Here is a 27911-nt window from a genome sequence, read left to right on the forward strand (position 1 = left end):
ACCTCTTCCCCTTTCCTTCCTCTCAGCTGAATACCATTTTTCCTATTTCACCAAGAAAATAAAAGCAATCAAAAGACAATTTTCTCAAGCTCCCACACGTCCCCCACCTGCCAACAGGCTCTGCCTTCTCTCCTGTTGCTCTGGATAAATTGTCCACTCTCCCATCACAGTTACCCCTGCCATGCATACAGCCCATCTTCTCAAGTTTATCACTCTGGCAATTCCCCCCACTCCCTTCTGCATCATCAGTTTCCACTCTCTACTAGATTTTTAAAATCAGCATTCGAGTGTGTTGTTATTTCTCCCTTAGGGGATGTGACAACCAAAAGCAATGGGTGACCTTTGATTGTACCCTGCACCTGACACTAAAAGAGCAACAATATACAGCTGCAATACGAACTGTATTCTAGATATTACTATATCAACATTACATTTCTTAGATATGACTGATATTGTGGTTATATAGAAGAACATCCTTATTTTTAGGAGATATGAGCTTAAGTATTTAGGGTAAACTTTATGTCTGCAACTTTAAAGCAACTCAGAAAATGTAAAAAATATACTGATACACTTGAGAGAAAGCAAATGTGGAAAGATGTTAAGGATGGGTTAAACTAGTGAAGAGAACCCAGAATCCACCTTTTCTGTGATTTGTTATTTGTCAAAATTAAAAAGTTGGGGATGAAAGATTATTGTCACACAAATACTTCCTGAAGGGAATAAATCAGTGATCCTCAAACCAACCACCGAACACCCCTCTCTAGACCACTATGCCACCCAGCTAACACCCAAGTGCTTTCCTTTCCAAACTCTTCAAAAGGGCTCTCTACCTTTCTCATTTCTCGTCTAAGCTGGTTTTCTTGAATCCTCTCCCCATTGGGTTCACTGAAACTGCTCTTATCAAGGGCATCAATGACCTCCACGTGGCTCAATCCGAAGGCCAAATCTCAGTCCTCATCTGCCCTGGCCTGCCAGAAGCACGTGACACAGCTCATCACACCCGCCTCCACCCGGCTTCCAGTATACCTTGGCCTCTCCTCTGTTCCTGCCGCTGATTCCCATCACTTCACCAGACAGGCTCAGTTCCACTGGCTACACCCATTCCCTTTGTGCTTTCACCTAGTCTCATGGCTCTAAATGTCATCTGCATGCTGAGGACTCCCAACTTTACATCTCAGGTTTGGACTCATCCTCAAGACTCCACACATATATCCAGCTGCCTCCCTGACACCCCCTCGTGGACATTTGGAAGGCCCATCAGGCTGAAGATACGGAGCTCAGAATGGAGCTCCTCCTAATCTTTCCCTACAAATCTGCCTCTCCCTCCAACACCCCCATTTCAGTAAATAGCAACTCCATTGTTCCAATTACTTAGGCCAAAAACCTGGGAGTCCTCTTAGACTTTTTCTCGAACACTTCACATCTTAACTATCCACTAGCAAATCCTGTCGGCAATACCTTCAAAACATACCCAGAATCCAAAACCATCTTCCTATCATCCTTGTCCAGAATCTCTCGTGGAACTTTGTAATCGCTTCCTAACTGTCCTCCCTGCTTTTATCCTTGATTTTCTGAGGTCTGTTCTTAACACAACAGCCAGAATTGTACTTTCTCATTTGTTGTGGTTATGTCACTTAAATCTCTCCATCTTATATGACAATTTCCCTCCCTGCCTTTTTTCTCTTCACGCTACCAATTTGTTAGAGAAACCAGGTCATGTACGCTATAAACTGTCCCACGTTTTAGATTTGTCCGATTGTCTCCTCCAGATGTCTCTAACTTGTCCCTCTGATCCCTGTATTTCCCATGAACTGATAGTCAGATTCATGTTTGGCTTGGTGGGAGTCATGTTCAAATTTTAGGCAAGAACATGTCTCAAGTGCTGCTGGGTACTTCCTGTTACATCACATTGTGGTTGGCTGCCATAGTTTTAGCAATGCCAAGACTGTTCCAGTGGCTTCAGATGGCATTAATCTGATTCCTCCCTTATATTTCCCTGTTGTCTTTCCTCTGGGTGATTGCTGCCTAGATCCATTTTCTCACTGGGGTGGCAATTTTATAATTCTAATACTCCTGCGTTTATTAACTGAAATTCTATAAAGAAGCCTTACTCTCTCATTAACCCTCTCGTTTTTCAAAGATTAGTTTGTATAGGAAAGGCAGGATAAATGCTTGACTTTGGCCTTCATTAATTTCCAAAGAGTTGAATTAATGCTCTAACAACCCAAAATTGTGACCAATGAGCTTTTTTTTCTCATTATGAATCATGAATTTTTACATATTTGATATGTTTTCAATCCACGGCAGTCATTATTCTTTTTGATGCTCAAATTGTTCTATCTTAAGCCTGTGGGAGTCCTTCTGACACAACCCCATTAACCTCTGTTAATTTCCTCATACTCCTGCACACTATCTCCTAGGCTTATGACGTCTATTTCCTGCTCTATACCTGGAATCAGCCATTTCTCCAAAAAGCCTCAGTTCCCTTTAGTGGGAAACAGAAGAGACCACAACTTGGGCACTGGGGATGCTAGAAGCAGTGCCAGTAACAAAGCATTTAAGTCTTTTCAGTAAATAGAGTTAGAAATTCACTATTTTAGAGGAAAAAAACCATGAGTCCATACTGATACTGACATTTCCAATTTCAGATAACAGGGCTTTTGTTTAATTTCTGATTTTGTACCTGTAATCTTTCCTTTTACACTGAAAATCATGCTTCCTAATGACACAGCCATAGTTATTTGCTTTATCTTACTGTAACAGATTCAACCCAACAATCCAAACCTGCTACTTACAATAAGACCACTGAATGCAATTTTAGATCTCTTAGTAGTTCTTTGTGTCCTTAGAACACATCCCACTCGGGATGAACAGCCAAAATATTGTATTTTAAAGTAATTCTTTTCTCTTTGTAGTCATTGCTACAAACTTGGTATGTTTGTTTCAGCGTGTTCTAAAATCCTAGGGATTGGTTCTTTTCCTTTTTGATTTTTTGTTTTTAATTATATCAAATATTTACATGGTTCCAAAGTTAAACCTATGTAACAAAGTAAATTCACAGAAGTACTTTGTTCCCTCCCTTCCCCCATAGGTAACCACTTTTCCTTAGTTTTTGGTTTATTTTTCCATTGTTTCTTCTTGAAAACAGAACACACACACACACACACACACACTCCCTTTCTCTCATATCTCTCTCTCTCTCCCTTCCTTCCTCAAAAGGCACAACACGATGAACCAGAGGGAGCCTGTTAAGAGGTGGGGTGTGGCCACATCACTCCTCCTCTCAAAGCCAGTAGCTTCCCCCTCCCCTGGAAAAAGAGCCAAAGCCTTTATGGGCACAGCCTGCAGAGCCTTACTACTACATCTGCCTCCTTGTCACCTCATGGCCTAATCTTTCCTACTCTCCCTCTCACGCCCATCAATAGATCACAAGCTACATCAAGCTCACGGGTGGGGTGACTCAATATCACAAACATGACAATTTTCTCCAATCTAATGTAAAAAGTCAGTGTACTATAATAAAAAATCCTAGTAGCCTTTGTTGTGGAACTTGACGAGTTGATCCTAAAATTAATAAGAGTAAAGAACAACTGCCAAGACAATTTTTAAAAAGAACAAGAATAAAGAAGATCTCTTTCCACGTATGAAAACTTAAGAGCTATACAGTAAGATCAGGAGTAGTAATGAAGAGTTAGCATTTACTGAGGATTTCCATATTCAAAGCATTGCTCTAAGCATATTACATGTATCACTACACTTAATCCTCAACAATCCTATGAGGTAGGTACCATTATTATTTACTTACAGATAAGAAATATAAGGTGGGGTGGTGGTGGGATGAATTGGGAGACTGGGATTGACATATATATACTAATATGTATAACCTGCTGTATAAAAAAAATGAAATTAAAAAATAAAATGCAATAAAAACCAAAATGCAATATTAAAAAAAAAAAGAAGTCAAGGTACAGGGAGATTAGGTAACTCATTAAAAAAGGCACAAAGCTAATAGGTAACGGCAGCAGAATTTCCACCTGGGCAGTCTGACTAGAGAACCTCTGTTCTTTCCTACCTGCTTCATTAAATCATAATCAAAACAGTGTGTACTGGCTCAGAGATAGACAAATAGACCAATGGAATACAGAGCCCAGAATAGACCCATGAACAAATGGGACGTTGCTCTATAATGGAGGTGGACTAATAGTCAGTTTAAAAAAGATAAAGGATGAACTAACCAGTAAACAGTGCTGCAGAAATTATCCATAAGGAAAATGACAAACTAAGACCCTGTTACACACAATTTATAAAATTAAACCCAAGATGGATTAAAGACCAAACCATAAGATACAAGAATTAGGTACACTGAAAATAATAACACTTGTATGAAAAAAAACCCACCATAAACAAAGCAAAAAAACAAGCTATGGACTAGAAGAAAATACTTGCAATGTACCTAATAGTCAAAAGATTAGTAAGCAGAATGTATGACAATGTCCACAGAGCAGAAAAAGGCAAATAACCCAACAGAAAAAAAGGAGTGAGGGATAGTAACAAGCTGAAAAACAGAAACTCAAATGGCAAACAAGCGTCTGAAAAGATGCTGGGCTTCATTAGGAATCAGCGAAATGTAAATTAAAGCAACAAGGAATTACCACTTCAGACCTATCAAACTGGTGAAAATGACCAAGTCTGACAATGCAAAGCGCTGATGAGGCCAAAAGAAATGGGAACTGAAATGTTAGCACATAAACTGGCACAGCACTGGAGCAAATAGGTGATGCTTGATAAGGATGACGAGATGATACCCAAAGAAGTTTCACTTCCAGGAACAAGAGAAACTCAGACTCTTGCACAGGGATCTGTGTTTAAGAGTGCTGTCTGCCACATTGTTTGTAATTGTAAAAAACATAATCAGAAGGAATCAACAGGTCAGCAGCACTGAGCAGGTAAATTGAGCCTTATTCAGTACAAAGGCATATTATAGGTAGTTAACAGATCTCTATGTATCAACATGGATAAACCTCAAAAATACACTGTTGCATTAAAAAAAAGCAAGCTGCAAAGTAAATGTACAGTATGACACCATTCATAAGTTTCCTAACAACACGAAGTCAGAACACTTATTCTTTTTTTTTTTTTAATTATTTATTTATTTATGGCTGTGTTGGGTCTTCGTTTCTGTGCGAGGGCTTTCTCCAGTTGTGGCAAGCGGGGGCCACTCTTCATCGCGGTGTGTGGGCCTCTCACCATTGCGGCCTCTCCTGCTGCGGAGCACAGGCTCCAGACACGCAGGCTCAGCAGTTGTGGCTCACGGGCCTAGCTGCTCCGCGGCATGTGGGATCCTCCCAGACCAGGGCTCGAACCTGTGTCCCCTGCATTGGCAGGCAGACTCCCAACCACTGCGCCACCAGGGAAGTCCAGAACACTTATTCTTTACGTATATGTATGCACACATTTTTACAAGTGCAAAAGAACACAAGAAAATGGGGACTTCAGTATCAGGGTACAGGTTATCGCTAAGGAGGAAAGGTGGTGGAAGGAAGGAAGTGGGGGGCTTAAACTGTGAATTTAATTACATTAAATTCTGGGGCAAGTATGGAAAATGCTAACACCTTTTAAACCTGTATGTTGGGTACTTGGATATCTTTTAATATTTTTAACAAATGTTTTATATTTAATGTTTTTATTTTTGAAGTACATAATTTAATTTTTTAAAATTTCACATATCTCATGACGTCTGCCCTGCTTAGTTCAGAGATGCTGTGAGGATTAAGAGAATGACTTAAATTTAAGTTCTTGGTAAATCATATGGTACTTATCAGGCACAAGGATTTTATTTACAATCTGCACTATAAAATTTGTCTTAGAGTCTCATATAGTGTGGTCCGTATCAGTGTTATCTTGATTGCTCACGTTTTTCATTGGATTTGATTCTGAATGACTCTCGGCTGTCTTCTAAGTTAAATCTAACCTCAAACAATGAAAACCTGCTATCACTAAAAATATTCATTCAAATCTGTTGTTGCAAGCTTTGAAGGCAACAGTAAAAAAGGAATTCTAAAAGTGTTCTGAGCAATAGCAGCACCAGGAGAACGAGTTTATAGGTTCTCAAAGTGACTATCTGAAAGGGACGATAGCTGAAGTCCATCAGTGACAGAAAACCAGCCTCATTATGTTCCTATGCTTCTGGCATTTTCACATTCATAGCTCCCTCTCCCTCCTGAGAGCACAAGTCTACTGAGGACAAGGCAGCATGATAGTTAAAAGAACAGCTTTGCACTTTTCAGGCTGCCTCAGTTCAAATACTGGCTCTGACCTTTGCTAGGTGCATGACCCTCATTTGAGTTATTTAACCTATAATAATACAGGATTTAAAAAGTAATTTTGAAAATTGAGATAACACATATAAAGCACTTAGTCCAGCACCTAGGACAGTAAGACCACAATAAATACTATTACTGCTCCTGCTGTTCTTGTTACCGTTATTATCACTGGCAAGAACTATGTCTATTTCCTTGCTACTGCTTCAGAAGAACTTATGAGTTCAGAGGTCAGCAAATTTTTTTCTTAAAGGGTCAGATAATACTTTTTTTAGGCTTTGCAGGCCACATGGTCTCTGTTGCAACTACTCTACCGTTGTAGCCTGAAAGCAGCTTAGACAATACATAAATGAACAGGTGTAACTGCGTCCCAATAAAACTTTATTTACAACAACAATCAGCTGGCCAAATCTGATCCATGGGCAAGTTTGCTGACCCCAATCTATGCTGTCTGCATATGATCTCTATATACTGCATATTCTTCCATGGATGATACAAAATGTTGTCAGATTAAAAAGCTATTACTCCTACAGGGACTTCCCTGGTGGTGCAGTGGTTAAGAATCCGCCTGCCAGTGTAGGGGACACAGGTTCGAGCCCTGGTCCGGGAAGATCCCACATGCCCCGGAGCAACTAAGCACATGTGCCACGGCTACCGAGCCTGAGCTCTAGAGCCCACGAGCCACAACTACTGAGCCCATGTGCCACAACTACTGAAGCCTGCGTGCCTAGAGCCTGTGCTCTGCAACAAGAGAAGCCACCACAATGAGAAGCCCGCTCACTGCAACGAAGAGTAGCCCCTGCTCGCTGCTACTGGAGAAAGCCTATGCACAAAAACAAAGACCCAACGCAGCCAAAAATAAATCAATAAATAAATGGAAAAAAGAAGTTATTACTCCTACAATATAGTAACACGCACTTCTTTTTCTCCTCCTCCCTGTTCTATTCTCTATGACTGACTTGGCAGCCCTATAAGTACCCAGGAGACACTAAAAAGTGACTGAAGTTCAGAAAGCTTATCAAAGGCCATAAAAAAGCTTCACCAGAGCATACGTTTGGTACAGATGTTAAGCCTTTATAACTGACCAAAAGCTAGTGGCTTTCCCAAAAGGAACTCTAAGAAATAAGCAAAATTATATGAAAAAGCCAGGTTTTCTTTTCAGTCTTAGTTTCTTTTCTGCCCTCGTTTTCTAATTTGCTGTAGGAAAAGAGTAATGAGGAAATAAAGAATATACTGCTGTTTCTTTAAACATATTTATAATTAATTCATAAATCCCGTTCCGGCTCCACAATTAACAGGAGCTCTCTAAAGATTACTGGAAATCACATCTAGCATATTCCTTCCAGCGGCCTCTGTCTGTTGAAGAGTCCAGCCTTCCAAGTTGCCTCGCACCCCACTTCCATCCCTTGAGCTGCAGGGAGGGCCCAGCAGAGAGGCAGCAGCATGACGGTCAGCTTTCTGCTTGGGAGTCCGACCCCACCTGCCCAAGCTCCCACTGTGGGTATGGTGCCTGACGACGTGGACAGAGGACACCAAAGCCCGAGTCTGCTGGACTCACCTGCAGCTGGAGGCTCCGGGCCCTGTGCTTCACAGCCGAGGCATGGAGGGCACGGCCCAGGTGAACCTGTCCCAGTTGCCATCTCCACGTGCTCCACCACACCCTGTCAGAGAGCAAATCAAAGATGGGACCAGTCAGAGCAAGGCCAGCCAGAAAAGAGAAGGGCAGTGAGGGCTGGGCCTCAGACCCTGAGCTCAAGTCCCTCTCCCTAAACAGCCAAGAAACAGTTCTAGAGCTGCCAGTTAAGGGTTGGAAACGGATGGTTCCTAAGGTCAGATCCAGCCTTAGACACTACAGACATGCTCTGGAACTGAGCTTTTAAGACACTGCCATTTGGGACACCAGAGGACCACTGGGAACAATGCACAGTGGAATCAGTCCCATTATATAGCAGCTCATTGCTACACACACCTGGCTTTCAGAGTGGACTAACTCACCCTCCAATGTGTGGACAATGCTGCTGAGATGCAGTGCAAGGCAGCAGTTAAGAGCATGAGCTTTGGCATCAGAGAGATGGGTGGGTGAGCCCTAGTTCTGCTAATTACAACTTATACAGTAAGTCTCAGAAAGGTTGAGTAACTTGCCTGAGCTCATATATCTTAATCTGTGCAATAACAGCATTTCATAGTTTATGGTAAGGATTAAATGAGACACTTTACATTAAAAAATTAACACACACAGAAACTTAACACAGGGTTTTCTAGTAAGTACTCAATTAGTGTTACTTATGATTTAGTGAAAACCTGATCTCAATGTTGAACAAGTTACCAATAAATATTTATTAGGTATCAATTATGTTCAAAACATTGTTTTGGGGTTTTTTTAAAAATATTTATTTGGCTGATTGGGTCTTAGTTGCGGCGCGCGAACTTCTGTCTAGTTGTGGCGCGCGGGCTCCAGAGCGTGTGGTTTTAGTTGCCCCGTGGAATGTGGAATCTTAGTTCCCCAACCAGGGATCAAACCCACGTCCCCTGCATTGGAAGGCAGATTCTTAACCACTGGACTACCAGGGAAATCCCCAAAACATTGTTTTAAGGTGGGTTTTTATGCTGGTTTTCCAGTAGCATAAAGCAAAGCTGAGGTAAAGTGAACGCTGCTGATCTGTAGGGCAATGGAGCACACTCACCACAAAGTACTCCGCTGTCTAAACTCCAGGGCAGTGGTCTGCATCCGAAGTTTGGTCCTACGAAAAACCACGTAGATCAACCAGGACTTCCAGGCCTGTCGCATCTTTTGTTTTGCATCTAGATGGCACCAAAGAGATTTTCAAAATGGGGCTGGGGGAGATGGATCACTCTGGGTTAAGACAAAAGTTCAAATGCTCTGACATCCCTCCTTTGAATATCTAAATTCCTCCAGTCTTCTAGTGCCCTCTGCTGGAAAACTTGTGAAGCTCTACAAAATTAATAAGGATGCAGGATGTGAAGAATGGTTATATAAGTGATAACATTTACAAAACTTTTAAAGGAAAATCAGTGTACTGCACTGTTCAGAAATCTTTTATTATAAAAGTCCTTATTTTTTTAGAGTTATATTCTGCAATATTTACACATGAAATAACAGAGGAAGCAGAGAAGTGAATGTGGATATGGATATATGTGAGTCGATAATTATTGGAAGCTGGATGATGGGTACATGGAAGTTCATTATTCTACCTTTCCATTTTGTAGATATTTTTAAATTTCCATAATATAAAGTTAAAGAAGTCATGTTATAAAATTTGCTGTTTGAAACAATAATTGTAAAGTAGAATAAGCAAGACAAAAGGAAAGGATACTATATGTATCTGTTTGAGAAACAGAATAAGAAGGACCAGTAATGATCCTGGAGGAAAGAGAATTTACTAAATATGGGAGGCACAAAAGTCCATAAGTCTCCCTTTGTGGTAAATTCCATTTTCATTATGAAAGTCATCACTGATGACATAAGTTTCTTTTCTTTTTAGAACACAAAGGAGAAAATAAAATTATGTAAAACATTTTGAGGACATTCTCCAAAATGTGGTCAGGATGACTAGAGCTATACTTTATATTTCATAGTTGTTGACAAGTCAAGTCAAAATATGAAAAAGAATTTAACATGCAGCTTCTTTGGGCCCACCTCAGACCTCATGAATCAGCACATCTCAGGCAACAAGGACTAGTATGGTGCTGTAGCTTAGAGTTTAAGCTCCTGAGTAAGATAAGCTGGGCCTGAGTACTGACCTTGTCACTGAGCTAAGTAACCTCACACCAGTTCCTCATCTGCAAAATGGTGCTTCCCTTCAAGGTATGTTTGCAAAGAGTAAACGAGATTATCTATAAAAAGAAGAAAATAAATCCAAGGAGATAAAAGAAGAGGTACTTATAATATTCTGGGGAAAGAGATGAGGCTTAATCTCAGGCATTGGCAAAGAAAAGATGAGTGCAAGGGACACCTCAGGGAGGCATGTTTTAAGAGAAGATAACTAAATGCTGTTACGACGAAGCCGTTCGTAAGTAAGGTTTCTTGCTTAGCTAGGAAAAGTAGGAAGAGCAGGTCTAAACGGGGAGCAGTGGACAAGCTGTACTGGGGACTTGCTGAGTTTGAGGTGCCTATAGGGCATTCATGTGAAATGGCTATGAGAAACAGCAGGCTGCATCATCATTTTGAAAGTTAGTGCCTTTTTCCCCTTAGGCTCCCCACATGGGTTTCTGGGTTCAACTCGAGGAATCAGACACTGACCAGAGCTAAACTGTCCACAAGATCACTAAGGGACAACCTGGACAAAGAAGATCAGAAGTAAGCACTGCAATGTGACACATGGCAGCAAGACAGACAACAGTCCCAAGTGCTACGAGAGAAACACAGCCAGAACACTGCACCAGCAGGGCAGGAACAGCCAGTTCACACAAATCATGCTTAAGTGAGTGGTAGGTGCCAAAACCATGCCATATAGAGAAAACCATAGGGATATGATCACACAGGAGTTCCTGCTCAGAGATCACACATCCTGGAAAACAGGAAAGGGAATCGAACAAGTCTTCCCTTTGACTTGGAGTTATTCTCTCTCAGAGACAATGTACTCATCCTTCACAAAAGCTTCTGAGCTTTTGTGAAGGCAAAAGTAAATCTGGGCTCTCAGTAAACTAGGAAAAGTGGGGATTTTCCTCAACTTGATAAAGAATATCTACAGAAAGCCTATAGCATACTTAATGGTGAGAAACTCAAAAGCTTTTCCACTAATCAAGTATAAGGCAAGGATGACCCCTCTCACTCCCTTTCAACATCATATTAGAAGTTCTAGCTAGTGCAACTAGACAAAAGCAATAAAAGGTATACAGATTGGGAAGGAAGAAATAAAACTGTCTTTGTTTGCAAATGACATGACTGTCTATGTACAGAAGCCAAAAAGAATTGACAAAAAAACTCCTGGAACTAATAAGCAATTCATAGCAAGGCTGCAGGATGCAAGGTTAATATACAAAAGTCAACTGATTTCCTATATAACAGCAATGAACAAGTGGAATTTGAAATTAAAAATACACCACCATTCACAGTAGCACTCAAAAAAATGAAATATTTAGGTATAAATCTAACAAAACATATATGAAATCTGTGTGAGGAAACTACAAAACTGTGATGAAAGACATAAAAGAAGAACTAAATAAACGGGGAGAGAGTCCATGTTCAGGATAGGAAGACTCAATATTGTCAAGATGTCAGTTCTTCCCAACCTGATTCATAGTCAATGCAACCCCAACCAAAATCCCAGCAAGTTATCCTGTGGATATCACAAAATGATTATAACATTTATATGGAGGCAAAAGACCTGGAATACCCAACACAATATTAAAGAAGGAGGCTGCAGGACTGACACGACCTGAGTTGAAGAATTACTATAAAGCTACAGTAACCAAAACAGTGTGATATTGACAAAAGAAGTGACAGATCAGTGTAACACAGCAGAGAGCCTGGCAACAGGCTCTTATAGTCAACTTATCTTTGACAAAGGAGCAAAGGAATACAATGGAGCAAAGACAGTCTTTTTAACAAATGGTATAGGAACAACTGGACATCCACATGCAAAAAAGACACAGACCTTACATCCTTCATAAAAATTAACTCAAAATGGATCACAGACCTAAATGTAAAACACAAAACTATAAAACTTCTAGATGATAATGTAAGAGAAAACCTAGATGACCCTGGGTATGGTGATGACTTTTTAGATACAACACCAAAGGCACCATCCATGAAAGAAAAGATTGATAAGCTGGACTTCATTAAAATTAAAAACTTCTACTCTGCAGAAGACAATGTCAAGAGAATGAGAAGACAAGCCACAGAGTGGAAGAAAATATTTGCAAAAGACATATCTGACAAAGGATTATTATCCAAAATATACAAAGAACTCTTAAAACTCAACAAGAAAACAAACGATCCAATTAAAAATGGGCAAAAGAACTTAATCGACACCTCACCAAAGAAAATACACCCTAATGTAAACTATGGACTTTGAGTGATTATGATGTGTCAGTATAAGTTCACCAGCTGTAACAAATGTACCACACTGATGGGGGATGCTGATAATGGGAGAGGCTATGTATGTGTTGGGGAGTGGGTGTATGGGCAATTACTACCTTCCCCTCAACTTTGCTGTGAGACTAAAACTGCTCTTAAAAATAAAATCTTAATAAAGGAAAAAAAAAGACAAATGGAGACATTTTCTTTAGACGTGTACTTCCTTTTTCTCACCATGATCCTCGGCTCTCAGGTACCTGTTCCTCATCTCCCGCTGCTGATGCACGTAGGTCTTCCAGGTTTGGAACATCAGGTTATACAAGTAATATCTGAGGAGCCAAAAAAGCAAATAGCGTTTCTTTAAAACAAAACAACTCCTAATCCGACATACCCAGTCCGTTCTGTACTTAGGAGAAATTAACCGGAACACTTCTGACACAAAAAAGCCAATCTATATCCTAAGCTAAAATTGGAGTGTCGTTCTCCACACCTTATATTATTACCAAGGAAGAAAGGTGTGAATTATCCTAGAATAACTTCACCTTCAGCACCCACAAAGCTGTGGCATTTGGAATGACAGTCATATCTCAATCATCCACACCATGTAAAACATAACCTCTCCTTTGCACTAAAAGACAGTCAATGTTCTCCTTCGTCTTTTCTGTCTCAATACATACATTATACACATTAAGTCGGTCAGTCCCAGGGCTTCCCTGGCGGCGCAGTGGTTAAGAATCCACCTGCCAATGCAGGGGACACAGGTTCGAGCCCTGGTCTGGGAAGATCCCACATGCCGCAGAGCAACTAAGCCTGTATGCCACAATTACTGAGCCTGTGCTCCAGAGCCCGCAAGCCACAACTACTGAAGCCCACGCTCTGCAACAAGAGAATCCACTGCAATGAGAAGCCTGCACCGCAAGGAAGAGTAGCCCCTCCTCGTTGCAACTAGAGAAAGCCGCGCACAGCAAAAAACCAAAAAGCACCCAAAAAAAAAAAAAAAAGACTGTCAGTCCCTCCATATCTTCACTATCCCATTTCCTAAAACTTGATTTCATACTCTGTCAGCTTCTTAGAACAATTCAGCGATGTCTGTATTTATGGATATCTGAAATATCCATAAATCAGAAACCCTGCCCCGAAGAGCTTAAAGACATGATTATAATGAGTGAATACCATTTGAAAAAGACACAATGTATAAGACATACTAAGTTTTTACTTTAAAAAAGGTATAGGGCTTCCCCGGTGGCACAGTGGTTGAGAGTCCGCCTGCCGATGCAGGGGACACGGTTTCATGCCCCAGTCCGGGAAGATCCCACATGCCGCGGAGCGGCTAGGCCCGTGAGTCATGGCCGCTGAGCCTGCGCGTCCGGCGCCTGTGCTCCGCAACGGGAGAGGCCACAACAGTGAGAGGCCCGTGTACCGCAAAATAAGATGTATAAAAATACGTATGTGATGTAATTCCCAATTTTTACTTTTTCTTCCACTTATCTTTGGGAATACAAATGTCAAAGATTAAGAGTTTCTTCTCTCTACTGCTAAAAAAATAAATTTTTAAAGTTTTTTCTATTTTCTTAATGTTCTATATTGGGCATATATTTTCTCCCAATCAATACAAATTAAAACTTTATTATTTTAAAACACAGAATCAGAAATTATACAGAAGTGAGAGTCAGTGAGAAAAACATATTCAAATCATTAGCATGATCATTACATAACAATTACTTGAATTAGAGGGGTATCTCTGTGTATATGTGCTCACAATGCACACAGTATTGTGTGCTTGGGCTTAATTTAGGACTTTGATCTTGCTTGCTCTAAAAAGAATTTGAAGAAATACAGAAAATAATCCAAAACTCTTCTCGTTGCAAGGATGGTCCAACCTTCACAAACTCGATCAATGTGATACCTCACATAATAGAATGAAAGAAAAGAATCATATGATCATCAGTATCTCAATATAATAAAGGCCACATATGATAAGCCCACAGGTAACATCATGCTCAATGGAGAAAGGCTGAAAGCTTTTCCTCTAAGATCAGGAACAGGACAAAGGTGCCCACTCTCACCACTCCTACTTAACATAGTACTGGGAGTCCTAGCCAGAGCAACTGGGCAAAAAAAAAAAAAAAAGGCATCGGAATTGGAATGGAAGAAGTAAAACTGTCTCTATTTGCAGATGCCATGATTTTACATACAGAAACTCCTAGAGACTCAACCAAAAAATTGTTAGATCAATGAACTCAGTAAAATCATAGGATATAAAATTAACATAAGAAACTAAGTAGCAATTCTATACAGTAACAACAAATTATCTGAAAAAGAAATAAATCAATTTCATTTACAATAGCATCAAAAATAACAAAATGCTTAGGAATAAATTTAACCAAGGTGGTGAAAGGTCTCTACTCTGAGAACTACAAGACATTAATGAAAGAAATCAAAGAAGACAAATAAATGGAAAGGTATTCCATGTTCATGAACTGGAAAAATATTGTTAAAATGTTAGTACTACCAAAAGCCATCTATAGACTCAATGCAATCCCTATCAAGATTCCAATGGCATGTTTACAAAAGTAGAAAAAACAATCCTAAAATTTATGTGGAACCATAAAAGACCCCAAACAGTCAAAGCAATCCAGAGAAAGAACAAAGCAGGAGGCATCACACTTCCTGTTTTCAAGCTATAGTATATTATGGCACTGGAATAAAAACAGACAAAGAGACTAATGGAATAGAGTTGAGAGCCCCAAAATTAACCCAAGTATATACCGTCACCTAATATTTGACAAGGGAGCCAAGAATATTCAATGGAAAAAAGACAGTCTCTTCAATAAATGGTGCTGGGAAAACTGGATATTCACATGTAAAACAATGAAACTAGATTCATATCTAACACCACTCATTAACTAGAAATGGATTAAAGACTTAAATGCAAGACCTGAAACCATGAAATTCCTAGAAGAAAATATAGGAAAAAAGCTCTTTCACATAAGTCTTAGCAATGATTTTTTGGATATGACACCTAAAGCACAAGCAACAAAATAAAAAATAAACAAGTGGGACTACAGCAAACCAAAAGGCTTATGCACAGCAAAAGACACAGCCAACAAAGTGACAACAACAACCTACAAAATGGGAAAAAAATATTTGCAACCCATATAGCTGATAAGGAATATCCAAAATATATGAAGAACTCATATAACCCAATAGGAAAAAAAACAAATAATCCAATTTAAAAGTGGGCAAAGGACCTAAACAGACATTTTCCCAAAGGAGATATACAAATGGCCAACAGGTACATGAAAAGATGCTCAACACTAGTCATTAGGAAAATATAAATCAATATAAATCAAATATAAATCAAATATAAATCAAAATCACAATGAGATCAAAATCACCACACACCTGTTAAAATGGCCGTCGTCAAAAAGACAAAATAGAATCATAATGTGCACCTAAATTTATATAATGTTATAAACCAATTTTACCTCAATTAAAAAAAGGAAAAGTAGGAAATTAGGTCTCCAAAAAATAAGACATAAAAAAGAAAAAAAAAGACAAGAGAGAACAAACGCTGGTGACGATACGGAGAAAAGGGAACCTTGTGGACTGTTGGTAGGATTGTAAATTGGTATAGCCACCAAGGAAAACAGTATGCAGGATCTTTAAAAAATTAAAAATAGAACTACCAGACAATCCAGCAATCCCACTTCTGGAAATATATCCAAAGGAAACAAAAACACTAACTTGAAAAGATATCTGCACCACCATGTTCACATCAGCATTATTTACAATAGCCACGACAGGGAAACAACCTAAGTGTCCAAAGGTGGATGAATGGGTAAAGTTGTGGTATCTGTATACAATGGAATTTACTCAGCCATTAAAAAATGAGGAAACCCCATAAAAACATACACATTAAAAAAAAAGAGGGGGCTTCCCTGGTGGCGCAGTGGTTGAGAGTCCACCTGCCGATGCAGGGGACACAGGTTCGTGCCCAGGTTCGGGAGGATCCCACACGCCGCGGAGCGGCTGGGCCCGTGAGCCATGGCCGCTGAGCCTGCGCGTCCGAAGCCTGTGCTCCGGAACGGGAGAGGCCACAACAGTGAGAGGCCCGCGTACCGCAAAAAAAAAAAAAAAAAAAAGAAGAGGAAACCCTGCCATTTGCGACGACATGGATGGGCCTTGAGGGCATTAGGCTAAGCGAAATATATCAGACAGAGAAAGACAAATACTATATGATCTCACTTATATGTGGAATCTTAAAAAAAAAAAAAAAAAAAACTCAGGAAAAGATCAGATTTGTGGTTACCAGAGGCCGGGGTGGGTTGGGGGAGGCAGTCAAAAGGTACAAACTTCCAGTTATGAGACAAAGAGGTTCTAGGGATGTAATGTACAACATGATGACTACAGTTACCACTGCTGTATGATATATATGAAAGTTGTTAAGACAGTAAATCCTAGAAGTTCTCATTAAAAGGAGAAAATTTTTTTCTTTTTTTTCCCCTTTTCTTTTTTTTTTGCGGTACGCGGGCCCCTCACCGTTGCGGCCTCTCCTGCTGCGGAGCACAGGCTCCGGACGCGCAGGCTCAGCGGCCATGGCTCATGGGCCCAGCCGCTCCGCGGCATGTGGGATCCTCCCGGACCGGGGCATGAACCCGTGTCCCCTGCATCGGCAGGTGGACTCCCAACCACTGCGCCACCAGGGAAGCCCTCCCCTTTTCTTTTTATTGTATCTATATGAGATGATAAACATTAGCTAAACTTATTGTGGTAATCATTTCATAATATGTAAGTCAAACATTTATTCTGTACACCTGAAACTCATACAGTAATTCATATATGTCAATTATATCTCAATAAAACCAGAAAAAAAATTTCTATCCTTCTGACCAGAAACATGCCAACAAGTAATTATTTGATAACGTGTATCAGTAAAATTAAAGTAATGTAACATGAAATCCTACCTATAGTGACAGTCAGCTCGAACACGGAGTTTCCACTCTCGATGGGAAACCCACCACTCTTCTTTCCATTCTTCAAAGACCTTCTGCAGAATTCTTTGCTCATAGTAAAACCTAGGGCAATGAAAAAAAAAACCAGAGAGACATAACTGACAATGTTGGAGCTGATATCTATTCCCAAATCACCATTTCATATGGCCATTGCTTTCTCATAGAAAAGTGTGGTTCATTATTTGATAACACCAAAATAGATTAAAAATAGACATATTCAACTTTTTCAGATCAAAACGTTAGAACTACTTAAACTAGAAATGAGGTTAAGAACTTTTATACTCTAGATCTCACCAATTAAAGAGGTGAAAGTAAAAAAATCTGACTTTTCAAATACCATAAGTGAGTTGAGAATTAACATTCTCAATTTTTTTCATTCACCAGACTAAAAAATATATTTGATTAGTAAAAGATAGTAGCTACACTTCTCATTTACATACTCAGGAGATTAAAAGTTATAAAATAAGCAAATGCCTAATGATATTCCTAGGACTTAACAGAATATATTAGTTTAACTGAAATCTGACTAGCGGAGTTATAACAAGAGCAAAAGAGAAGAGAGAATAAGAAGGGAAAAAGCTATTAAGAAAGAAAGTAGCAGGGCAGTGAGACTGTGCTGATGCTAACAGGCATGGTCAAGAAGACTGGTAACTCAGGATCTCTGGCCTGTCAGTCACTCCAAATTTCTTTTCATGGTTCTGTAGGTTACTAACATGTCCTTCATCCTCACCCACTCACAGGTTTTAAAAAACTGGCTGGCAAAAATATACATAGAGAAATTCACCTCCCAATGTTTATTGCAGCACTATTTACAACAGCCAAGACATGGGACTTCCTGGTGGTCCAGTGGGTAGGGCTCTATGCTCCCAATGCAGGGGGCCTGGGTTTGATCCCTGGTTGGGGAATTAGATTCCACATGCTGCAACTAAAAGCCTGCATGCCGCAACAAAGATCCAGCATGCCGCAACTAAGACCCTTTGCAGCCTCAATAAATATTTTTAAAAACAAAAAAAACAATAGCCAAGACATGGAAGTAACCTAAATGTCCAATGACAGATGAATGGATTAAGAAGGTGTGGTACATAAATATACAATGGAATATAACTCAGCCATAAAAAAGAATGAAATAATGCCATTTGTAGCAACATGGATGGACCTGGAGATTACCATACTAAGTGAAGTAAGTCAGACAGAGAAAGACAAATAGCATATGATATCACTCATATGCAGAATCTAAAAAAAAAAAAAAAAAAAAAAGATACAAATGAACTTATCTACAAACAGAAACAGACTCACAGTCTCTAACAGACTTAGAGAATGAACTTATGGTTACCGGGCGGAAGGCTGGGGGAGAAGAACAAACTGGGAATTTGGGATTGACTGCTGTATTTAAAATAGATAACCAGGGCTTCCCTGGTGGTGCAGTGGTTGAGAGTCCACCTGCCGATGCAGGGGACACGGGTTCGTGCCCCGGTCCGGGAAGATCCCACATGCCGCGGAGCGGCTGGGCCCGTGAGCCATGGTCGCTGAGCCTGCACATCCGGAGCCTGTGCTCCGCAACGGGAGAGGCCACAACAGTGAGAGGCCCGCGTACTGCAGAAAACAAAAAAACAAACAAACAAGAGATGCCAACAAATTTTTGATGACAGAAAGCAGGCAGGCGAGTGGCAACTGAATCAACAGGTGAAAGAAGGCGGAGAACTAAGTGTTGGTGGGAGGAGAGTCGAGAGGCAAGGGGCTGGTGGCATGAACCCCAGAAAGGCATGGGAACAAGAGGTATCAGGAAGCAGGGAGCCCTGGGTGGAAATGAAAACACAGGATTGTTTGGAAGCCTGTGAGTAAGAAACAGTTAGGCCCTTGGATCCCATTATTCACCTGGGCAGACTCAGGCTTATCTCTGGAGAGGCTGAACCTGAGGGGCACTGGACTCTCCAACACCAGGCACAGATCGGGAGACAGTCCTAAACTGAGAGTCTACATACTGAACAGTGAGACCCACATTCCCTCTCCTCTGCTTGCCGCCAAGCTTATAACCACTGCCCCCCGCCTCCACCCCACTCTACCCCAGAAGGAGTTTGAAGGACTCCTCTCCTCTGGGGAAAACTGATCAATCTAAGGGAAAAGGACTTCAGATACTGACAGATGGAGTTCCCCCAATGAAACTATCTGGTCTCTGCCTCAAAAGCCTAAAGGGAAACCCTCAGCTTACAAGTCCCTATACATACATTGAATGGGTATATAAGCTTCTAATATTAACTCTTAAATATGAGCAGACAATAAAAGGATCTCTTGACATTTGAGGAAAGACTACAACATGAGACAGTGAACAAAAGCACACAGGAAAAAGGAGCTTGGAAGAAACAGAGCAGTCAAAAACCTTAGAAATAAATCATTACATTAACCTCAAAAAAATTATGAGCCTCCAGGATGTTATTTTTTTTAAAAAAGGACTATTCAGAGAACAAAAAAGAGCTCTTGGAAATTAAAACTATGGTGGCAGAAATGAAAAAGAAAAGATCCATAGATAGGTAAAACAAAAAGGTGACTAGTCTATAGGCCACAGTAAGGACTCTGGCTTTTACTGTAAGCAGGATGGGAAGCTGCCCAAGGTCTGAGCCGAAGAGTGACGTGACTGGATTACTCAGACCGCCTGTGTGAAGAGACTGACTAAGGACAAGGCTCGGAGCAGGAGACCAGTGAGGAGTCTCCTGGAGTCATTCAGGGGAGACATGATGGCCCGGACCAGGGTGGTAGCAACTGGAGGTACTGAGAAGAGCTTGGAGTCTGAATCTATTTTGAAGGTTGAATCAACGTAATTTTGGCATTTGGCATTGCAATCGGGGAGTGAGGGAATAAGATACCAAGGATGACTCCTAGGTTTCTGACCCGGGTCCCTGGAAGGATGGGAGCTTCCTTTACTGGAGAGAGTAACACTCAGCAGGGAGGTCTGTGGGGAAGGTCTAGACTTTGGTTATGAACATACTGAGTTGTGACGTCTATTGGGCGCAGAGTGGAATGTCACGTGTGTAGCAGTCCAGGAAGAGGTCTGGGCTGGGTGTGTACCTTTGGGATTCATGGGATGAGGCTGACATGGTTGGGAGGTAGACAGAGAGGCAGTGCAAGGACTGGGGGTGGGATATTTAGATGAGGAGGAACCAACCAAAGAGAGTTAGAGGGGACAAAGAGGTGGAAGGGAAACAGAGAGAATGGTAACCTTGACGCTGGGAGAAGAAAGGGCTCCTTGAAGAAGGGAATGATGGGCTGTCTAATGCTTCTTGGTAAGTCAAGTGAGAGGAAATTTAAGAATTCACCACTGATTTTAGCAAATGTAGTGACCTTACAAAAGCAAAAACAATTTTGGTGGCATGATGGAATCAAAAGCCTCGTAGGATGGACTTGAGACTACAAAAAGAGGTGCTGGAGAGGTTGGGGATGGCCAGGAAATGTAGAGGGAAGCAAAGAGATGGAGAGCTAGCTGCAGAAAGAAGTAGCATCAAAGAGACTTTTTTTCTTTCAGGATAGGAAAATAATAGCATTGTATGCTGGTACAAATGATCCAGTAAAGAGGGAAAAATTGATACAGAAGAGACAGAAAAAAAACTGCTAGTGTGATGGCCTGGAGTAGGCACAAGGGGAATGCAACGCAAAAGGATTCTGCCACAGATGCCACAGTTGGGAAAGCAGGTCATATGGCAATAGATGCTGGCGGTCAGTAGACTGAGTGATGGTCTCTTCTGTTACTTCTATTTTCTCAAGAAAATAGGAACCAAAGCCTTAACCAAGAATGACGAAAAATACTGATAAATTAAATACTATAAATGGACGTTGACTGTTTTATCTACTTCCCAAATTAGCCAAGTAATTTTGTTCAGATCTTCTCTTCAGAAAAAGAGGTGATACTTCCTATTTAAGACTGCCTTACATATGGACACATACTGTATGTATTATTTTTGCCCTATTAATTCAGTGGTCATTTTGGTTCCATTTATTAATGATAAAACAACTCCAGTTTATAGAAGTTAAAACATTCTCCAAGCACATAAAGGTATTATTCTGAAGTTTCTGGTATGATATCATTCCCCTCTAACATTCCTAAAAGTGAGAAATAAATAATTCAATACGGAAAAAGACCAAAAAGAAAAAAAAAAAAAGCAAAGATTAATATGCCCAACTTTACCCAAAGTAACAAATAACCCACTTGATTTAAAAAGGGATTACAAGTTGAAACTGACCACCCCATCACAAATTTCAAAGTCAATGAAAACATAGTATCAGAATTACAATTCTGGTAGATACTTAGAGAAAAAATATTCTCACTCTCTCATTTTACAATGTGAGAAACTGAGGCCTAGAGCCGTAACTTAACCCCAGATCAAACCATTATCTAGGGTCTAGGTAAGAACCAAAATTCAGGTCTCCTAAAATCCAGTCCAGTATTCTTTCCTGCCACCATTCAAGAGCAAAGAAAGGAAAAAGAGTACAATGTGAATGCTCTAACAGTGAGGCAGACATCAGTCGTAGATACCCGACACCCACCGCCAAGCCTCTGCTTCCTCACCAGCATCCACTAGGAAGGCTGGAAAGGTTTCTCTCCCAGCCTCTTCAGAAGCTAAAGATGGCCAGTGACATAGCTCTGGCCAATGAGGCAGAAGCAGCTGAGGGTTTCTAGGAAAGTTTTGCCTTCCTGATAGAGACAGGTCCAGCTGACACCACCCTTCCTCCCCCTTCCTGTGTAAAGCTAGAACAGTCATCTTGCAACTATACAGTGTCATCTCTAACGACAAAGGGCCAGTATACTAAGGATGGTAAACTGGAAAGGATCTAAAAGCCTGAGTCTCTGATGACATCACTAAACAGCTGAACCAATACCAACCTCCAAACTGTGAGAAAAAGCAAATCCCGATTTGTTTAAGCCATCGTCAGAATTTCTCTTACTTTGAGTCAAATGCATTTCTAACATAATCAGCGTTTCCCAAGTACTTGGAATATAAATAGATATTATTTGAAAAGAGGTTTCCAGTTAAATATGAGTCAAATATGAGTTTAACAAAATCAAGCAGGAAAAGGATTTGGGGAAGAGAGTGAAGGTGGCAACATAGTTTTTCAGTCTCTGAATCCCTACAAAACACACAGAGAAACCATGTAGCAAAACCAAAAACTCATGTATCTATTACAACAAAACTAGGTGACTAGGTATCCCTACAACCCCAAAATGCAAGCAGGTGAGGACAAATCACCCAGAGTCAAAAGACCACCATGGTATTAACATTTGTACAGAAGAAAGAAGGAGCGATGAAGGTGGTATCTGAGGAACCTGAGAACAGGAGAACCTGAATCAGTCAATAAGTAGTCACTGGAAAGTGCAGAGGCCCAACTTGAGACCAGAAGCTGAAACTGAGAGTTTTGTTCTCTCCAAAACCAGGGCTCATGTAAGAGCTGAAGCTGCTGGAGCAGTCTGGCCCCAACAGTCTCAAAACCGACCTGACCTCAAAAACAGACAGGGCTTCATACTGAGGAGGAACTGCTGGGAGCAGAATAGAAACTGAGCAGGAGAAGGACAAGGAGACAGGAGGACAAGGAGGACAAGGACAAGAAGGACAAGGAGGATCAGACCAAGCGTGGTAGGGGAACAAGCCAGGATACCCCATAGAGCAAGCCGCCGCATCTGTGAACACCATGACAGAGACAGAAGAGGGAGCTCTGTGAAATTAGGAAAGCTTAACTAAACCTCACTTCACTCTAAAAGTTCAGAAAAATTAATATCATATAAAAGTGAGCAACAGAAAAGTAAATGAAGTAAAATCCTATACAAAGTTACTGTAGGGCTTCCCTGGTGGCGCAGTGGTTGAGAGTCTGCCTGCTGATGCAGGGGACGCGGGTTCATGCCCCGGATCCCACATGCCGCGGAGCGGCTGGGCCCGTGAGCCATGGCCGCTGAGCCTGCGCGTCCGGAGCCTATGCTCCGCAGCGGGAGAGGCCACAACAGTGAGAGGCCCGCGTACCACAAAAAAAAAAAGAAAGAAAAGGAGCAGAATAACAGGCCTATGGACAAAAAAATTATGCCAGAAAGATGTGCCCACAAAACAGGAAAATAAAAACAAAAACAAAACCCAAGAAAACCCTGTAACCTATCTCAAAATGAGCTAAGACGTTAAGAAAATAAACCCACACCCAGGCATACCATATTATATCTTTGAATAATAAGTCTTCAAAAGAGCAACAATTAGATCAACATCTTACAAATGGAAGTTATAGAACAATGGAATATCTTCAAAATGCTGGGGGGAAAAACTGGCAATGTAGCCTAATATACCCAGTGAAATATCTTTCAAAACTGAAAGCGAAATAAAAACAATTTTAGACAATATCTGAGAGGATTCATCACAAGCAGACCTACTGTAAAGGAAATGTTCAGGAACATTTAAATGATAGAAAGAAAATCATCACAGATGGAAACCTGGAGATACAGGAAGAAACAAAGAACAAAAAGTGTAAACACATGAATAAATATAAATGAATACTGGCTGTGTAAAATGAGAGTAATAATGTTCTGCAGATTTTAAAATATAAACTGAATAAAGGGAATTCCCTGGCAGTCCAGTGGTTAAGATTCGGCGCTTTCACTGCTGTGGCCTGGATTCGATCCCCGGTTGGGGAACTAAGATCCTGTAAGCTGCATGGCCCAGCCAAAAAAAAAAATTTTTAATTTAATTTAAAAAAATAAACAATTAAAATACCTTACAATAAGGGCATATAAGTGGGGAGAGCGACAGGAGAGTTAAAGTGTTCGAAGAACCCTGCCTTGTTTGGGAAGAGGGCAAAAAGAAACAATTAACATTAGACCCCAGTAAGTTAAACAAACACATTATATTTGTTACGGCACTCAGTAAAAGAAGGATAGAAGAGTATATAATTTCTAAGCTAACAGGGAGGAAGATAAATAAAATACTCAACTGAGTAAAAAAAAGAAAAACAAGAGTCTTCCGATAATGGCAAACTATGTTACTCCGATCAGTTCTCCCACTGAGAACAAGAAAAGACAAAAAAAAAAATTATTGAAGGCACGAAGAGCTACCAAGGCAGTAAAGAAGGGCAGGGCCAAGGTCCAGGGAAAGAAGGAAAAGCAGAGGGAGACTATGCCTCACCCCTGCAGCTGCGATGGGCTGTGGCCACATTGGGAGCCTCACTGATAAAGACACACGAAAAAGATGGGAAGAGCAAGGCCCTCCACAAGGTATACCAAGAAAAAATTTCAGAGAACACACACAGGCCAAATTTGCTTGAGAAACCTTGAATCAAGAGACCTTGATGTTCCAGATCAGGAAAGCCATACTGTCAGAAAAATGAAACAGGAAAGGGTATAGTAAGTGGAGAAGTGAAGGGTGAGAACCCATAACATTTCAGTTTTTAAAAAACACTTACATTTTCAATGGCTGTCAGTTCTCTGAAACATTCCCTACACTGCCCCTTCTTTCTCTCCATCCCTCTGGCTTCCTGCACAGTGTCCCTGACCCCTTGCGATCAACTTAGGGCACTGCAGCTAAAGCAATGTTAACCAAAACCCACAGCAGCAGGTGGTAGCCTAGAAAAAGTGAAGCTACCGGGCAGAGGGACTTACACTTGACTCAGTTTCACTCCTCTTGCCAATGCCAACTTTTTCCCCAGGTTCTGCCCTAGACCAAGTCAATCTGCCAGTCTCGCCAGGGACCTGAAAGAGCTCATTTACTTCTCCTGGGCAAACATTCATTCAAACTAGTATGTGTTAAGTTACCATTATATGATATACCTCCTGGAGGCTGGGGAGGAGCAGGGAAGGAATGCAACACATGCCATAGTAAAGGTTATATATGGGCTTAATACAAAACAAAATCCTAGAATGAACTCAACAGAAGTCCAGTGTTCTGAACTAATACTACCTGGCTTTAGAGGGAAATACTCTTCCAAAAGTCATTCGAATCCACAAATACAAGAACTTTCTGGCCATGCATCTGAAAGAAATGACATACACATTTTAAAACTGCATTTAGTTTATATCATCAATTTTCTGGAAAGGAGACGGAAACTTTAAGGTCCCAGGAAGTGGGATACTAGTATGAGTCAAAAGGTGAATCATATATAGATAATATTGCATCAAACAGAGCACAGGATGGGACAGATTTGTAAAGTTAACATCAAGCAGATTATTTTTAAAAAATACTTTCAGGGCTTCCCTGGTGGCGCAGTGGTTGAGAGTCTGCCTGCCGATGCAGGGGACACAGGTTCGTGCCCCGGTCCGGGAAGATCCCACATGCCGCGGAGCGGCCTCGCCCGTGAGCCATGGCCGCTGGGCCTGCGCGTCCAGAGCCTGTGCTCCGCAACGGGAGAGGCCACAACAGTGAGAGGCCCGCGTACGGCAAAAAAAGAAAAAGAAAAAAAAAACTTTCAATATAAAGTATTTTGTTGATGAAGATTTCAGAGATGAGGGAAAGGAAGTACATGCTAGTGCTTTTGCTCATATTATTCTTCCTGCCTAAAACACCTGGCAAATGCCCACTTACCCACCAAGGCTCATCTTCAATGCTCACTCCTACATGAAGCCTTCCTGGACCTTCCCCAACCAAACAGAGCAAGTAGCTTGGTACTCTCAGACCCCGGCTCCAACCCCTAGTGTAACATTATGACACCAAATCCCAGGAAGTGGCTCGCAGGGTGCCTTTTGTTCCCTCTGCACTGTGAGCCCCTGAGAGCAGGGACCATGGCTCACAGTATCCCCAGCTAGCACAGTGCCTGGAACACACAGAAAAAGTTGGCTTGTCTTGGCCAGTTGATCTCCAGGTTCAGCTTGGAATGCTCTTCCTCCTGCCCTTTACCTGGCTTTCTTACATTATCCTTCAGGACTTGGCTAAACTCCACCTCCTCCAGGAAGTCACTGCTGGCTACGCTGGCATGGCTCTTCTTGCCAGGTGGCCTATGGCACCACATCCTCCCTTCTCACAGCACTTACCACACTTCGCTGTTGTGGCTTGTTTAACAGTCTGCCAAGCCTACCTGATTTTACGCTTTCATGAGGTCTTGGACCAGGAATGCCTTATTCACCTTGTACGCTCAGCATCTAGCATAACACCTGGCTGGGTAGGCACCTGATAAATTTTTGTTGAATGAGTAAAAGGATACCTTTCAAAGACCTAATCAAGAGTAGCAGAAAATGATCATTTTCTTGGACTATGCTTAGACTTCTTCTGGAAGACTCTTTATAGCTTATACATTGTGGGGCACAACTGGAGACCATGAATGAAAACACTCAATGACAGATCTTACATCAGCAGATTCCTAAATATTTTGAACATTCTGCCATGAAGAACAGTCAGCAAGGTCTCCAATTAACTGAGATAAGAGAATAAGAATCATCCCCTCATTTTAACCAACAAGGGAGGACAATGGAAAAGTCACTGAGACAGGGGAGGGGAACCCTCGCAAGCTCACCTGATGCGCAGTTCTCTTAGCCGGCCCCTTCGGGTCCAGGCATATGAGGGATGATACTGTACAGGGTGCCTGGCCCTAGGTATCTCACTCCAGATCCCAGAAGAGGCAGAAGACTTCTTTTTGGACATTATCTTTGGAGAATAAGGTTTCTTAACTGCACCATCCCTTGAAGACCTTAAATTTGAGGAGTAAGGGAGAAAGGAGAGAATCAAATTATCTCTGCATGTGACGCAAATACTTTTTAACATACAAGTGAAATTAAACAGATAAGCTCATTGAGACGGAATGATAATAACTCCCCTTCAAGGACAATAAGCAGCCCAATCTCTGACAGAAATACCCACCCTATCTGGAGGTGGGTACTGCTGGCTCAGCTCTAAGCAGGAGCTATAGAGCTGGAGGGTACCTTGGAGTCCTAACACACTCTTTTTTAATGTGTCATTTAACGGGAATCATTTACAAATTGGAAACAGATTCCTTTACATAAAAAACTAGGAATGATTTTCAGATTGTGACAACTGTAACAATACACAACTACACACTTTTACTAAACACTAAACTTATGACTTTTAATTCCATTCCAGAAACATTAAGAGATCTTATTGGTATGAACACAAGATTTTTAAAAAATGTATGTCAGAGATCTGCCTGCAGGAAATACCTAGAGGCAACAACATTCCATCAGCAATAAGCAAACCGATAGCTCAAATATTGTTTCTAAAATACCATTGCCAACTAGTATTCCAAGTAATGGGCCCTAGGAAAGCCGTCTCTAAAAAAAATAAAATAAAACAAAACCAAATAAAATAAAATACCATTGCCAACTAAGAGGAAGCAGCAGTCCTTGGAAATATAGCTGACTTTTAGGTCTGAGACAAGGAAAATACAAGATGAGCCTGGAATATCTTAATGGGTCAAAAAGTAAAGAAATGATCAAAGAATGACAAGGGCGTGTGAAAAGGACACAGGAGCCAGCTTGAAAGGGCTCCCACTGGCCAAATCTGGGACAATTTCAGCAGTAATAGATTAAAACCCACCAAATAAAATACGAAATAAAATACGAATCCACAAAAT

At 41.0% G+C, this 27911-nt stretch overlaps 1 protein-coding gene across 4 annotated transcripts in view; it reads right to left on the bottom strand.

The window, feature by feature from the left end:
• Positions 1–27911, bottom strand: part of SFI1 (SFI1 centrin binding protein) — an 80063-nt gene that overhangs the window by 36473 nt on the left and 15679 nt on the right. For all 4 annotated transcript variants that reach the window (XM_079941730.1, XM_079941732.1, XM_079941729.1 and 1 more), the window contains exons 3-8: positions 26838–27011; positions 25292–25363; positions 17328–17438; positions 12595–12689; positions 9005–9122; positions 7879–7981 (exon numbers count right to left, since the gene is read on the bottom strand). In XM_079941730.1, coding sequence (XP_079797856.1) covers positions 7879–7981; positions 9005–9122; positions 12595–12689; positions 17328–17438; positions 25292–25363; positions 26838–27011 — 673 coding nt within the window. The remainder of the gene's footprint in view (positions 1–7878; positions 7982–9004; positions 9123–12594; positions 12690–17327; positions 17439–25291; positions 25364–26837; positions 27012–27911) is intronic.

This window comes from Stenella coeruleoalba (assembly GCF_951394435.1).
Source record: "Stenella coeruleoalba genome assembly, chromosome: 14".
NCBI classification, from domain to species: Eukaryota; Metazoa; Chordata; class Mammalia; order Artiodactyla; family Delphinidae; genus Stenella; species Stenella coeruleoalba.